Source organism: Saimiri boliviensis, chromosome 1 (genome assembly GCF_048565385.1).
Source record: "Saimiri boliviensis isolate mSaiBol1 chromosome 1, mSaiBol1.pri, whole genome shotgun sequence".
Classification (NCBI taxonomy): domain Eukaryota; kingdom Metazoa; phylum Chordata; class Mammalia; order Primates; family Cebidae; genus Saimiri; species Saimiri boliviensis.
The window spans coordinates 90866527-90879884 of NC_133449.1; the positions used below are offsets into that span (position 1 = coordinate 90866527).

Sequence of the window (13358 nt, forward strand, 5' to 3'; positions counted from 1 at the left end):
CTTGGAGATTAAGTTAAAATGAGGCCATTGGGTGGGCCTAATCTGGCCTGACTGGTGTCCTTGTCAGAAGGGTGAAGCAGGCGAGGGGATGGATGATGAGAAATTGCTTAAAGGGGAAACGGTATGTTATTCAGGTGATGGATACACTAAAAGTCCTGACTTGACTACTACGGCATGTGACAAATTTGTGCCCCATAAATTCACACAAATTCATTTTAAAAAGGAGAGGAACTTTGGATAAAGACACACAGAGATGAATCTGGGCAAGACGACCCGCCACAGCTGCTTGACAGAGTGAGAAGACGGCCGTGTGCATGCTGAGGAGAGAGGCCTCCGAGGAAACCAACCCTGCTGCAACTTCGACATTGGACGTCCAACCTCCAGCACTGGACAGAACACATTTCTGTGGTTTCAGCCGCACAGTGCGTGGTATTTTGATATAGCAGCCCAAGCGACCAATACAGGCACCATGGGTTTGCACACTTTTTTCCATAGCACCAAATACAGCATGATCTGATAGGTGGCTGGGCCCCGCAGGGCAGACATCCGGGAAGGCCTGAATACCTGGGTGGGTCCTCTTGCCTGGATTCATCTCGGTGACACTGGTGCTGGACCTAGAGCAGAAGTAGCTGTTGAATGAATGAGTAGAGTGGGAAGGGGTGGAGAGAAGGTGCCCAGACCCAGGCGAGTCCTATGTGACCCTGATGGATGGGTACGCCCTTCCATTTTTCCTGCAGGAATGTGTAAGCTGGTAGTGAGCGCCTTGCCATGTGCTGGTGTGCATTCTTGCCAAGAACGTCCAGGCAGGAAACACTCTGGGGCCTGTCATGGAGAGGGCTGCATCCCCCTGTCTCTGGTTTGGAGTGCCCTTGCTCCTCAGGCACAGACCGCTGAGTCAACGGCTACCCACGCAACCTGCCTTGCTCTCCAGATGTGAACTCTGGCTAGGGTGGGCAGCTGTGCCTGTCCTTTCATGCCTTGGCTGGGGTGCCCTGTCTGAGCACTTACATTCATCTGTGGCTGCTCACTGATCTGATAAGTGAGTGCGTGAAGCTGGGCCATCGAGGGGTGCAGTGGGTGGGTGTCCCATGTGACACTTCCTGGCTGTCTCCAGGCTTTAATCTGTTTTTTTTTTTTTTTTTTTTTTTTTTAGAACATTACAGAACGTGACTTCTTTCACATAAAGAATCTTTCTTTACGTTCATAATAATGTCCATATCTGTTGATACTTCCTCTGGGACTTCTTTTAGATCCAGTTTTTATATCTCATTTATGGTATGGTGGCCCTCGGATGACCTGTGCTCTTGCACACTGCCATGGGGCTCCGGGCAGTGTCCTGGGAGAGCGGTCCTGGGGAGTGGGCATCTGCAGATTCTGTCTGCCCAGTCACGAGCTCCTCCTGTTTTTGCCAATAGCTCTACTGTGCATCTTCTCATCCCTACTCCCAACCCGTGCAGTTTGGGCAGGGTTGGCACCTCAGGCGCTATCAATCAGCATATACCTGTCCCCTGTCCAAAATAGCTGAGTCAGGGAGGGCAGTATGGGCCCAAATGGAGCCAGTGAGAGTTGCTGCCAGGGTTTTGGCTGGGTCATTGAGAAGGAGCAGGACTGTTTCTGTGAGGATGGGCAACGTGCCAGATGGCATCCTGAACCTGCTGGTCCTTGTCATGCTGCAAGGTGGGGAGAGCCTGCTGAGGAAAGAGCCACATGGAGGGCAGCAGATCCCAGCAATGCCCACAAACCTCATGTGAGCACCTGGATCCAGCTATGCCTGAAGCAAACATATCTAAACCACTGTTTTTTAGTGAACCCACTTTTGGCATTTAGGACAGGACAGGCTTTGCCCAAGTCTGCACAAACCAAACAGGACAGGCTTTGTTTGGTTGGAGCGAACAGTATGCACATATTGCAAGATGTCTTATATCCCCAGGCCCAGCAGATGCCAGGTATCCTCATGGAGCATCAGCTCCGTCATTTGCACATGTCTGATTGACTGTCCTTGGGTTTTCAGTGGAGTCCAGAAGTCCTCTTTTGACTGACTCCAGTTGGGTTTGGGGCATTTTGAAATGACGGGCCCTGGACAAACATACTGCTGCCACTTTCTTGGGTGTCTGGGATTTAACCCTTACCATGTTAAACACCAGTTGACCCTGGTGTGGCTATAGCGTTGAGCCCAGGATTTTCCCTGAGGGAGAGGTCAAGATCTGGAGCAGAAGGTCTGGAGCCACTGTGGGAAGACGGAGACCCTTGCTTCTAGTTCTGGAGAGCACAGAGAGGACAATCAGCAAAACACAGCCAGCCTCAGACGCTGGGGACGCAGCTGGACTGGAGGCAAGGCTCCAGCAGCTCACAAGCCCCAGATGAGTCCCTTGTGGTCAGCCACATGTGGTCTTCTTTGGGAAGTGAAGGGAACCCCCTGGAAGAGTGACATGAAACAGAAGGGAGAAGAGAACTCTGATAGACTGTTCAGCCCTGCAAGCGTCCCGACAGATTCTGAGACAGTGTCTGGTCTGTGAGGCCTGGCCAGGGCTGGGGCCAGCTCGGGAGGGGGGTGCCTCTCAGCTGCAGTCTTGGGGCAGCACAGACTTCATGGCAGTGGGCAGGGCGCTGTAGTCTGCCTTGGCATTTCGGGTCTCAGCACTGGCAGAGACACTTAGACCTTCCTCCCTGCTCGCGTTTTGTCCAGGCCATTCTCCCCTACGTACAGCCCAGAGCTGACCACTCCTGGCCAGTCTCTACCTGCAGCCTCTAGCCCCCAAGCCTGTAGGACTGGCATGACCCCCACCCAGCTGTCAAGGCCTGCTGGGGCCCGTTCCTTTTCTCCCACTGCTGTCTGTGTGGCAGCTGAGCACAAACGTCTTGTATCATGGCCGGCTGTGTGTTGTCTTCATAGCTCTGCTGAGGGCTAGTGGTGCTCACCCCTCCTGGTTTCCCCTGCAGCTCCCCGCATAAGCCAGCCATGGAGCCTTTCTCCCGGGAAAGAAGACCCAATGCCCCCCAGTTCAGGCATACCACCTGTCAGTGTCAGTTAGAGGCAGGGATATCAGCTCCCATCACAAAATTCACAGGGACTGAGGCTTCAACTGAAGGCCCAGTTCACTGGCGGCTAATGAGAAACATCTCAGTTACACAGGCCAAGTGGTAGATTACTGTTCAGGTAGTGCCCTGACTCCCACCGTTCTCCCCGAGGTTGCTAAATCAGTAAAGGCAAACTACTTGTTTGCTTAGGAGCATGGATTTAGAACATGGGCTGTGAGGTATATGATTTGAATGTAAAATGGCACCAGGCCCTGAGGGGTTGCTGTATAATTTCTATAGGCAGGACACCTCTGCCCAGCAGGCTAGCTAGGATGGGCTGCCAGGCACCCTCTCCAGACAGACTGTGATGGGCACTGCCTGCATTTTCTCTGGTTCTCCTCTTCCCACACTCTTGTGCTTAACATATCAATTTCACAAAGGGGTACAAGTTTGGCACCCAGCTTTTGAGTTGGGAGGGTAGACTTGACATTGGGTAAGTAGACTTGAATTCGAGTCATGGCTGTCAACTGAGCTATGTGACCTGCAGCAATTCGTTCAACCTCTTCCAACCTTGAGTGCTCATGTAGCAAATGGAGGCAGGAATGGCTTCTGCACAGCCTTGCTGGGAGGGTGAGTGAGCACACCGCAGGCCTCCTTATCACAGGAGGGAGGCACAGCCTGCACCATCCTCCCCAGTGACTGTCCACACTGTATTATTTAATCTCGTACAAGTTCCTTAGTTTTTTAAAAATTTTATTTTATTTGCTCATACAAGGGTCTGTCTATGTTTCCCAGGCTGGACTTGAACTCCCAGGCTCAAGCAATCCTCCTGCCTTAGCCTCCAGAGTAGCTACGACTATAGGCATGCACCACTGTGCCTGGTAAGTTCACTGAATTTTTCGAGTAGAGTAAAATGACTCTTTGCTAAGTGTTCTTCCAGCTCAAATGTGTATGTATGTAGATACGTGTTTCAGCTAAGAAAACAGTGAAATCCTGTTTCAAGGGATACGCGGCTCCAGGCATGTTTCAGGCTGGCAGGCCAGCCCTCTGCCAGGTATCAGGTTGCCTGGCTGATTTGAGACAGATGCATCTTTCTGGGGATCAGTGGCCTCCTGGGCCCTTCTGCTGGTGGGATTCCCTGCACCACCATCCTGTGCTCTGGAGAATGGCTGCCGTGCTCAGGCACCCCAAGGGCCAGAGAGACAATGGTAGGACCAGGCGAGTTCTTGTCTCAGAGGTCAATGCCAGGCCCTTCTGGTTGAGAGGGACTTGAATAATGACAAGAAAAGGCGAGTCATCTACAGGAATAATGACAAGAAAAGGCGAGTCATCTACAGCAAGCCACCCTGCCCTTCCAGCCACAGGAGCCCCCATAGGGGAACTGGAGACCTTCCCCACCCAGCCCACTGCTGGCCTCTGTGGCTTGGCTATTACTGCCCAGCTCCTGGGTCTCTGGTGTGTGGTGGGTACAGACATCTGATGTCACTGCTGTCACGACTCTCCCATCTCTTTGACTACCACTACCCTGATACAGACTCGGTGCCCCCGACACGGGAGCACCGAGAGGCAGGTGCATGAGTCAGCAGGCAGGTGGGCCGTGCCTTCGGGTGCTGCTCCTACCCGGGCCCCTCTCAGCCTCTGCTGGACCCAGCTGTTACCAACATGCAGACACAAGGCTTCTCCATGTTCATTTTTATTTAGACTCGGAAACACAGGCATCATGGTTCGTCATCACTGACAAATCTTCCAAAACCACACGCTGACATTTGTGTCTAACAAAAACACTGGGGGGTGGGGGGGTATGTGAATTGTGCAAAGTACAAAGGATCTCCCAGTCAGCTGAGCTTGTTTTGAGGTGCCCAGCCCATCATCACCCCATGAGGATGCCAGGAGAGCACCCTCGACCGCCACCCTCTGCCTCCCTCTGGGCAGAGGCCCCTGGTGGCCTGCTGTCCTGTCCCCTTGGTGTCCACTGACTTCAGCCATGGCTGTGGACTCTACCATGTTCCTCAAAGCAAATCTCTGTGGCTGCCCAAGGCCACTGCATGGCTAAGATGGGTATATCATGGGGACAGGATGCAACGTAAGGGTTGGTTTCATCTTAGCCGCCAAAACATGTGCCCTTTGAGACAAGATGGCCTGAAGAAAGGGCTAATTCTGCTCCTGCTCCTGTCTGTGAGCTACATCATCATGAAGGCTGCAGGGCCTGAATGAGCTTAAAATGCTCAGATGTGCAAGTGGGCTGTGCATTTCTGCCAGGCCCATGCATTGCTTTCCTTCCCAAGGTGGCACCAACACCCGCCCCTGACTCTGCCCTGAAAGGGGCCAGCTGACATCTTCCAAAGACATGGAGATACTCATGCTCGCCCCAGTTCTCTACCATGCTGCGTGCTGTGGGCTGTGGCCCCGCCCCCCATCAGAAGGGTGAAGAGCACCGTGTGGGCCATGCCTGGGACAGGAAGAAAGTCCGGGTTAGTCTATTCTGTTGCTTGGTAGCTGTGCTCCTTATAAAAAAGACTTAAAAAAATTCTCTGGAGACTTACTTAGTCTGGTTTCCCTGGAGAACACCTATGTCATTCAGGTTGTTGATCTGTGCACCTCTGTGGTAACAACGTGAATTCAAACACGCACAGGATTTTTGTGCGTGATGGGCACCTGATTAAGTTTGGCAAATATGGTTAAGTAGATAGCTTTTGGTTGTCATTAACCTGGCACACACAAGTCCCTGTGTTTAAGCCAGACCTTTTCTTTAATTCCCAACACAATTTCTCAAGTCTATTAAATCTATTATCATCTGGAGGGAGGGAAAGGCATGACCTCCCCCAGTGCAGTAGCCACCTGAAAGTAACAAGTTGCTAAGTCACGTCCTGAAACAGGAACTCTGAAAATAAGCGGCCCGGGTTTCGAAGGCTTCATGCCAGGCAGGAGAATGTAGTTCTGGAATTGGTCACATCCCTGAAAACCAGTGACACCCTATGTTACCAAAGGCAAGTTTATTCAGCTTAATTTAAGTCTGAATGGTTTTTGTAAAAATATAGGTGGAGAGAGGGGTGATGGATTGAAATTTTCAGGTGATAAAAATGTGTTCTTAAGGTGTGAATCTTGAGAACAAAATTGTCTCCCGACAGGGCTCCTCATCAGTCTTCCTGGGAAGTGAGCCACGATGCTAATGAATATACATTTGTCAACCCCACTCAGGGAGGTCCCAGCATCAACACTGTACCTCCTCTTGTCTCGCCCACCCAGCTCCCCAATCCTGCAAGCCTGTGCAGTGCCGCAACCCCCTGATCTCCTTGGACCTCTGGTCTCCAGCAGGTGAAGGTTTGCACTGCCTGAAATGGGAGCATTTATTTAGTTTTAAAAAAGAAGAACGGTGGTGGTGATCTGAACTGTTGTACAAACTGCACATTTTGATACCAAGAAATCATCTTCTGAGAATGCTAATTGCAGTTCTCTCTGAGGCAATAAAGGGAAGATTCTGCCTTCCCAGCTAGGATTGACCTGTGTGCTCCTCCTACCGCCACACAAAAGGACAATTATAGTGGCCCTTCCTCGAAATGTTTCCAGGTCTTGAATAATAATCATCACCGTCTAGACAGAGCGCGGGGTTTTGGTAAGAGTTTAAAGAAACCGGCTGCCTCTAAGCTCCCTCCAACCCGCTAAATGGATCCACCCCCCAGCCCCCAGAGTACTGGCCAGCACTGAGGTGCAGGAAGGGGGCTTCTCAGCACGCTCCCAAATCCATATGGGAAATATAAAAATTCTGCCCCTTTGATGTCGCCTCAGACATCTTTTCTTTCAAGCTCAACCAAGTCATTACTAGTTTTACAAAAAGGCAGCACCAGATGTATGAAAAATAGGCAATGTCTGACTTATTAGAAATATATAAAGTCTAACAGCTTTACGTTAAAAATATGCTGTAAGAAAGAAGTAATGCAAGGGACAGTGGTGGCGAACAGAAAGTGTTGCTTATATACTAGTGGCAGGAGACAAAGCCCACAGATTCTGCTCCGGTTCCCACAGGGGCATTGGGGTGGCCTTGCGAGGGACCCCCAGGGCCTCACAGGAGGTCCCGCAGGACCACGAACACCCCTGCTGAGTGGCCGGGCGGCAGGTGACTGAGGTATATAGAATGGTGACGGAGCAACCTGAGCCCCTCGGGAAGCCCAGGGCAGCCCAGAAAGATGATCTCCAGCGCTCCTGGCCCCACGCCACCCACCTTGCCCACGGACTTCCTGCAGCCTCTGACTCTGCTTAGGTGGTAAATGAGAATGCTGCCACGGCTGCAAACCACGCCACAGGCCTGCCTCTCTTCCTCAAGGTGCTTTCTTTGTAGCTTACACAGAGGGGGTGGGCATTTCCTTGAAGAAGGAACGGAGAGCACACATCCCAGGTGCGCTCTCCGTTGGGGGTTCTGGGAGAAGGCACGACCTCCACAGTCCTTGGCCCCCACCCTGGTGCTTTGGAGATGACCTGGAACCCTGGGGGTGCCATGGCTCCCTCTCTGTGTGCGTGGGGCTTCCCGGGCGGCCTTCCCCTCTGTGAGCCAGGTGCAGGGAGCACCAGTCCTCAGAAGCTCTCGACAAAGCTGCCAGGGAAGAGGCCCGTGCGGCCGTTCCGCTGCAGGGTCCCCTTGTACCAGCCGTCCTCGCGCTTCTTGTGCACAAAGACGATGTCACCTTCCTTCAGCTCGATCTCCGCCTCGCTCTGGGGTGGGTAGGAGACCACCACGCGGTACCTGGGGAAACAGCACAGTGGGTGAGCCCTGCCCACACAGTCTCCATCTCCGTCTGCCGGGTTGTGCTGTCTCTTTTCCTTAAAAATCGTCACTATTGTAAATGATTGTCATTTGCGGCTATTGTCCCACTTTATACAATTTCTGTTTGTTTTTAATTTTTTCAAAGCTCTTTTAAAACTTTTCATTTTTTTAATAAAAAATACTTTAAAAGACATTTCCCTGTGCTGTCCTTTTAGACGCTGATCTATGGAGAAGCTGGACTGTTTCACCCCCTTGAAGAGTCTCCACCCAAGCACTCCCCATCTCACATGGAAGCCCACCCACTCAGACTGCGGCCTCCCAGGGGCAGGGGTGGGGAACGGTCAGGACAAACTGTGTCCCTATTTGCCCCGCCCCAATGTCATGACCCTGGACTCGTGTCCTCTCACCTTTCCCTCTGTTGGTTCTTCTGGAAAGCGCAGCCCTCACCTGCACTACCACCTCTCAGGTTGGGACCCCATGTCATGTGTGAAGGGCATTTGGAACATTGTTTTGGTAAATGGTCCTTATTTTTTCGAGACAGGGTCTTGCTCTTCTACCCAGGCTGGAGTGCCATGGTACGATTCTAGCTCACTGCACCCTGGACCATCCTTGAGGTTCAAGTGGTCCTCCCACCTCAGCCTCCCAAGTAGCTGGGACCAACGCACACACCACCATGCCCAGCCAATTATTATTTTTATTTTTTGTGGAGATGGGGTCTTGCTATGTTGCCCAGGCTGGTCTTGAACTCCTGAGTGCAAGTGATCTGCTGGCCTCAGCCTCTTCAAGTGCTGGGATTACGAGCACGAGCCACCAAAAATTGTAAGATTTTTTCCAAGTGCCTTAGAATTGGAACTGGCTGAGGCCACATCATCAACATCAATAAGGCCCAATTTTCCTCACATCTCATTTTGACAAGACTTGGGCCCCCTGTGGCCTCCCGAGGCCTCTTTGGAGTCCCTGTTTTCAGACCAATATGCCCTAGTGTGGAAGCAGAGACAGAAGCCTTCCCTGCATGGCCTCTGCCTGCAGGGGCCTGGGGGGATGAGGTGTGCTGTGTCTCAGGTGCTGGAGCTCTGGGCTGTGGCAGGTGCTCCTGACAGCACTTAGCTGTGGCTCTTAGCAAGAGTTCGCTCCTCCACCACACTCTAGCCTGCCTCCTCTGAGCCCTCTTTGTGGCTGGGCCTCTGCTTATAACGACTTGAACCACCAATAACATAGCTTCTAGCAGCTCAAGGTAGCATCCCTAGGCTGACCCCAGACCCCCTTAAAGTGTCTGCCTCAGAAACCTCACAGCAGCCAAAAGAATCGGCTGTGAGTTCTAGCCACATCTGAGGACAGGGACTGTCTCCTGACTTCAGTGAGCATGTCAGCATGTCCAGATGTGTTCACGCAGACCATCCGCTTTTGCCGCCTGTAACTTTTCACTTATCTCACTCTCCTGCCTCCCTGCTCCCTCATTCTCTCTTGGAAACGCCCAGTCAATTGAGTGCCAATTGAAGCTGAGCTCAGCTCACCCTGGACCCCATTCCCCATTGCAAATGTCCATTATATTGCCAATTAAAACCTGTCTGACCACTTTCACTAGTGTCTGGCTGTGCTTGTGTTTGACAAGACACACACACACACACACACACACACACACAGACACACACCCGCTGCTCTGCTATCCCACACCCATCCTGCAAGCCACAGAGGAGGAAGAAGAAGGCTAAAAAGCAGCTGTGCTGGCTCCAGGAGAGCCTTCCGCTAAAACATTGCCAAGGGCCAACCAGCTGGGCCTTGTGCCCTCGGCCTTCACTGCTTGCGGCCTGATGGACAGGGCTCCACCCAACACCCACCAGCTAGGCCTCCCTCTGCCCTGGGGAAACTCTGCAAGAGCATGCTTGCTCGATGCTTGGCTGGGCCCCTGCACCCCTAGCCCTTGTGTGGGTGAGGACTGTGCTGTAAGGGGTGAGAGGAGATGCCCCTGGGACATCAGGGTGTTGGGCCTCCCATCCAAAGCCCAGATCCCACATGCAGTGGGTTTTGTGGCTGGCAGGGTGCAACCGTTCTCTCTGCCTGAAAACCCCTGGCTGACAGTTCCTCGACACTCACTCTGCTGAGCAGCACCAAGATGGGCCTGGCAGGGTGAAGGCACTCAATAACCAGCCCTGGACCACTGGGTATCCATCTCCACGGACGCTGAGGCTGTCGGGGAGACACAGCTCCCATGGCTCTGGAAGCCGTCCCTGGTGGCCTCTGTGCCACTCTCTCATGGGTGGCTCCTGATCCTGGCGGCTGGTGGCTCTGGGCCTCCTGCTTTCACCCTGCTTGGACTCAGATGACCCACAGCTGAGGCTCCTTTTGAGAAGAGGCTCAGAGGGCTCCAGCAGTCTCCATCCCTCTCAGAGAAGAGGCCACAGTCTAAACGCGCCAGCATTCCCAGGCCCTCCATGTTGTGCCCCTCCTGCCCCTCCGAGCCCTCGTGGCCCCAGGTGCGCCCACCTCAGAGCTCCTCCATGTGCTGCTCCCTCTGCCTGGTACACCTTGCCCTGTGTGGCCACGCCTGGCCTGCCCTTCCCCAGCTCTCACCACCTTCTACTGTGCGTCATTCACCTGCTTACCCGACTCATCTGTCACCTGCACCAGCCTGCAAGCCCCAGCACCACTGGGATTACTGCACACCTGCTCCAAGTGTGACTCACATACACTTTAGGACCCCCACAGTTCTCTGGGCCCATCCTGGACCTACTTAATAGGACTTAGGGGGAATGGTCTAGGGAATGTGGATTTTCAGCAACTCTGGGAGGGAATGCTTGCACGCTGGTGTCTGAGAATCAATGCGCTGAGTGCATGCTCGGGGCAGAAGCCTTCGCCCTTCTCCACCCCACCTGCTCATAGAGCCTGGGGAGCAGAAGCCACGGCTTTGGGGCAGTATGACTTGGTGCCGGGCTCAGGAAAGATCTGCAGACAGGAGACCAGGACCCAGCCCTGGGGAGTGCATAGCCCATGGACACACGGGGCTAGCTTGCGTCAGACTGGCAAGAGTAGGCGGCATGGAGGATGGGCTCCTGAGGCTGACTTGGGGGTGCAACGTTCCTACTCCTAGGGGAGCAGAGAAGGCCAGGCACTGGGTCCTATCCCTGAGGACCAGTCAACTCTAAGTGTCTCAGAGTGTCTGCAGGTGTGCGAGGGTTGGACTGGTTCCCATGGGCTGTCTGCGGCCAACCAGATGCTGCCCTCCCGGACGTGCAGGCGGGAAGGAAGGATGGGTGGAGGTGCCTCCTTCCTCCCAGCCCAGTGTCTCTATGAGGGCTTCCTGCTGGCCCTTCTTGAAGGACAGATGGCTGCCAAGATGCAGCCAGCGGTCTGTGAAATCAGACAGCATGCACACAAACCGAGGCTGAGGGCTCACAGGACCAGCGCCATCCTACCTGTGGCCTTCTGCCATCCCCCACCTCCTCCAAACACCTGCTCCTCCTGTCTCTTCCCCAAGGAAAGAAAGGAAGGCAAAGGGCGAGATGATTTCTCAGACTCTGATTGCAAGTTTTGGCTTTTGCCTCAACTTCCAGATGTGAAACAAACAAGCAGCTTTAAAAATATAATTTGTTAGAAAGATGTAATTTGGTGCTTCTGAGAAATTCAATGATTTAATGAGCCCAGATGGATGTGGGCTGAATTTATATGAGACAAGTGTTTAACGTTTCTGTCCAGATCATTCCAAGACTCTGAGCTGTTCTTCCTGCTGCAGGAAAGTAATTGATATTCCCCGTTATAGACACAGAGGGCTGTTGTGTCCATGAGAGCAGCTGAGGATGACAGCTACTCCCAGGTCATGACTGTGCGTCATAAATCAGTGAGCAACTCTGCCCCTCTGCCCTGCTGAGTATAATTAAGGTTATGGCAACCACAGCTAATTTTTAGACACGGGGCTTAGGGAATCCAAATGGGCAGAATCAGAATGAATTCTCGTTCCTGCACTTATTATTATTACCATTAATTCTGTGTGCAAGGTTTGGATGTCCTGCTTTTCTCGGGGGTCATCTGTTTCCCTCCCTGACAATGGGGACTGCAAAGCAGCCCTCCACGTGGTAACCTTTTCAGAGCACTTGCTTCAACACAGGAGGATGAATGAGCCCCTGAGTCCGTGGAATGTGCTGGTAACAGAGTGATGCCCTGCTAGGAACTTGGAGATGGTAAGAATACTTCTATACCCTGGACACTCAACTGTAATATCAATACACGTATTAGTTGTCTGTGGCTGTAACAAATGACCATAAATGTAGTGGCATCACACTACACAAATTTATTATAGTTCCGTCCATCAGAACTCCAGCATGGTCTCACTGGGCCAAAATCAAGGCATCTGCAGGGCTGGTTCCTCCTGGAGGCTTTAGGGTAAAAGCCATTTCCTTGCCGTTTCCAGTTGCTAGAAGCTGCCTTCATCCCTTCTCTGGAGGCCCCTTCCTCCATCTTCAAAGTGGAGTGCTCACATCATGCCATTCTGACCTCCTCTGCCTCTCTCTTCTACTCATAAGAATCCTCTGCCATTACACAGGGCCCACCTGGATAATCAGGGTCATCTCTTTAAAGTCAGCTGATTAGCAACCTTAATTCCATCTGCAACCTGACTTCCTCTTTGCCATGTACAGTAGCATAGTCATGGTACATTTTTAGGATTTAGGACATAGACATCTTTGGGGGCCATTATTCTGCCCACCACACACATAATGGATCAGAGCAAGAAACATTTAAATCCTAACAAAGCCAAACAACTCACAGGCCATCAAGAGCTGAGGCTGAGCGGATCAATGTGAACATCTGGGGAGGGGCCCATGCAGGACAAAGGGGTGGGGGTGGCCAGGCCGCCCTGCAATGCCCTCACCATCATCATCTATTATTATCATAGATGTCACAGCATACATTACCATTAGAGAGGTCATAGCATATATTATTATTGTTTTGTTGTTTAGTGTGCACTCATACTTTTTCAGGTGGTAATCTAGGTGATTTATAAGTATTACACCCAGGAAGGTATTATTATCCCCATTTTATGTATGTGGAAACTGAGACTATCAAAATGAAGAAAAAGGGCCGGGCACAGTGACTCACATCTGTAATCCCAACACTCTGGGAGGCTAAGGTGGGCAGATCACTTGAGGCCATGAGTTTGAGGCCAGCCTGCCTAACATGGCAAAACCCTGTCTCTACTAAAAATACAAAAATCAGCCAGGCATGTTGGTGCACACCTATAATCCCAACTACTTGGGAAGCTGAAGCATGAGATTTGAACCTAAGAGGTGGAGGTTGCAGTGAGCCAAGATTGCACCACTGCACACTCCAGCCTGGGCAACAGAGTGAGGCTCTGTCCCCAAAAAAAAAAGAAATGAAGAAAGACGTTTGGGGTGAAATGGCTGGTAGATGGGTAGGTGGCCAGCGTGTCTGTCTACTCAAAGCCTCTTCGAGACACTGCCAAGGTGCAGAAGAGCCAGCAGGCAGGTGTCCAGAGGGCAGGTGGGGCTGGTCCCAGACCTCAGCTTGCTGGCCCTGCACCAGAACAGCCCAGGGTTGGTGTAGCTGCTGGGGAAGTGGGGCATGAGAC

At 52.3% G+C, this 13358-nt stretch overlaps 1 protein-coding gene across 1 annotated transcript in view; it reads right to left on the reverse strand.

The window, feature by feature from the left end:
• Positions 1-4695: 4695 nt before the first annotated feature.
• SH3RF3 (SH3 domain containing ring finger 3) overlaps positions 4696-13358 on the reverse strand; it is a 360128-nt gene continuing 351465 nt past the window's right edge. The window contains exon 10 of the mRNA XM_010333743.3: positions 4696-7756. Coding sequence (XP_010332045.2) covers positions 7588-7756 — 169 coding nt within the window. The 3' untranslated portion in view covers positions 4696-7587. The remainder of the gene's footprint in view (positions 7757-13358) is intronic.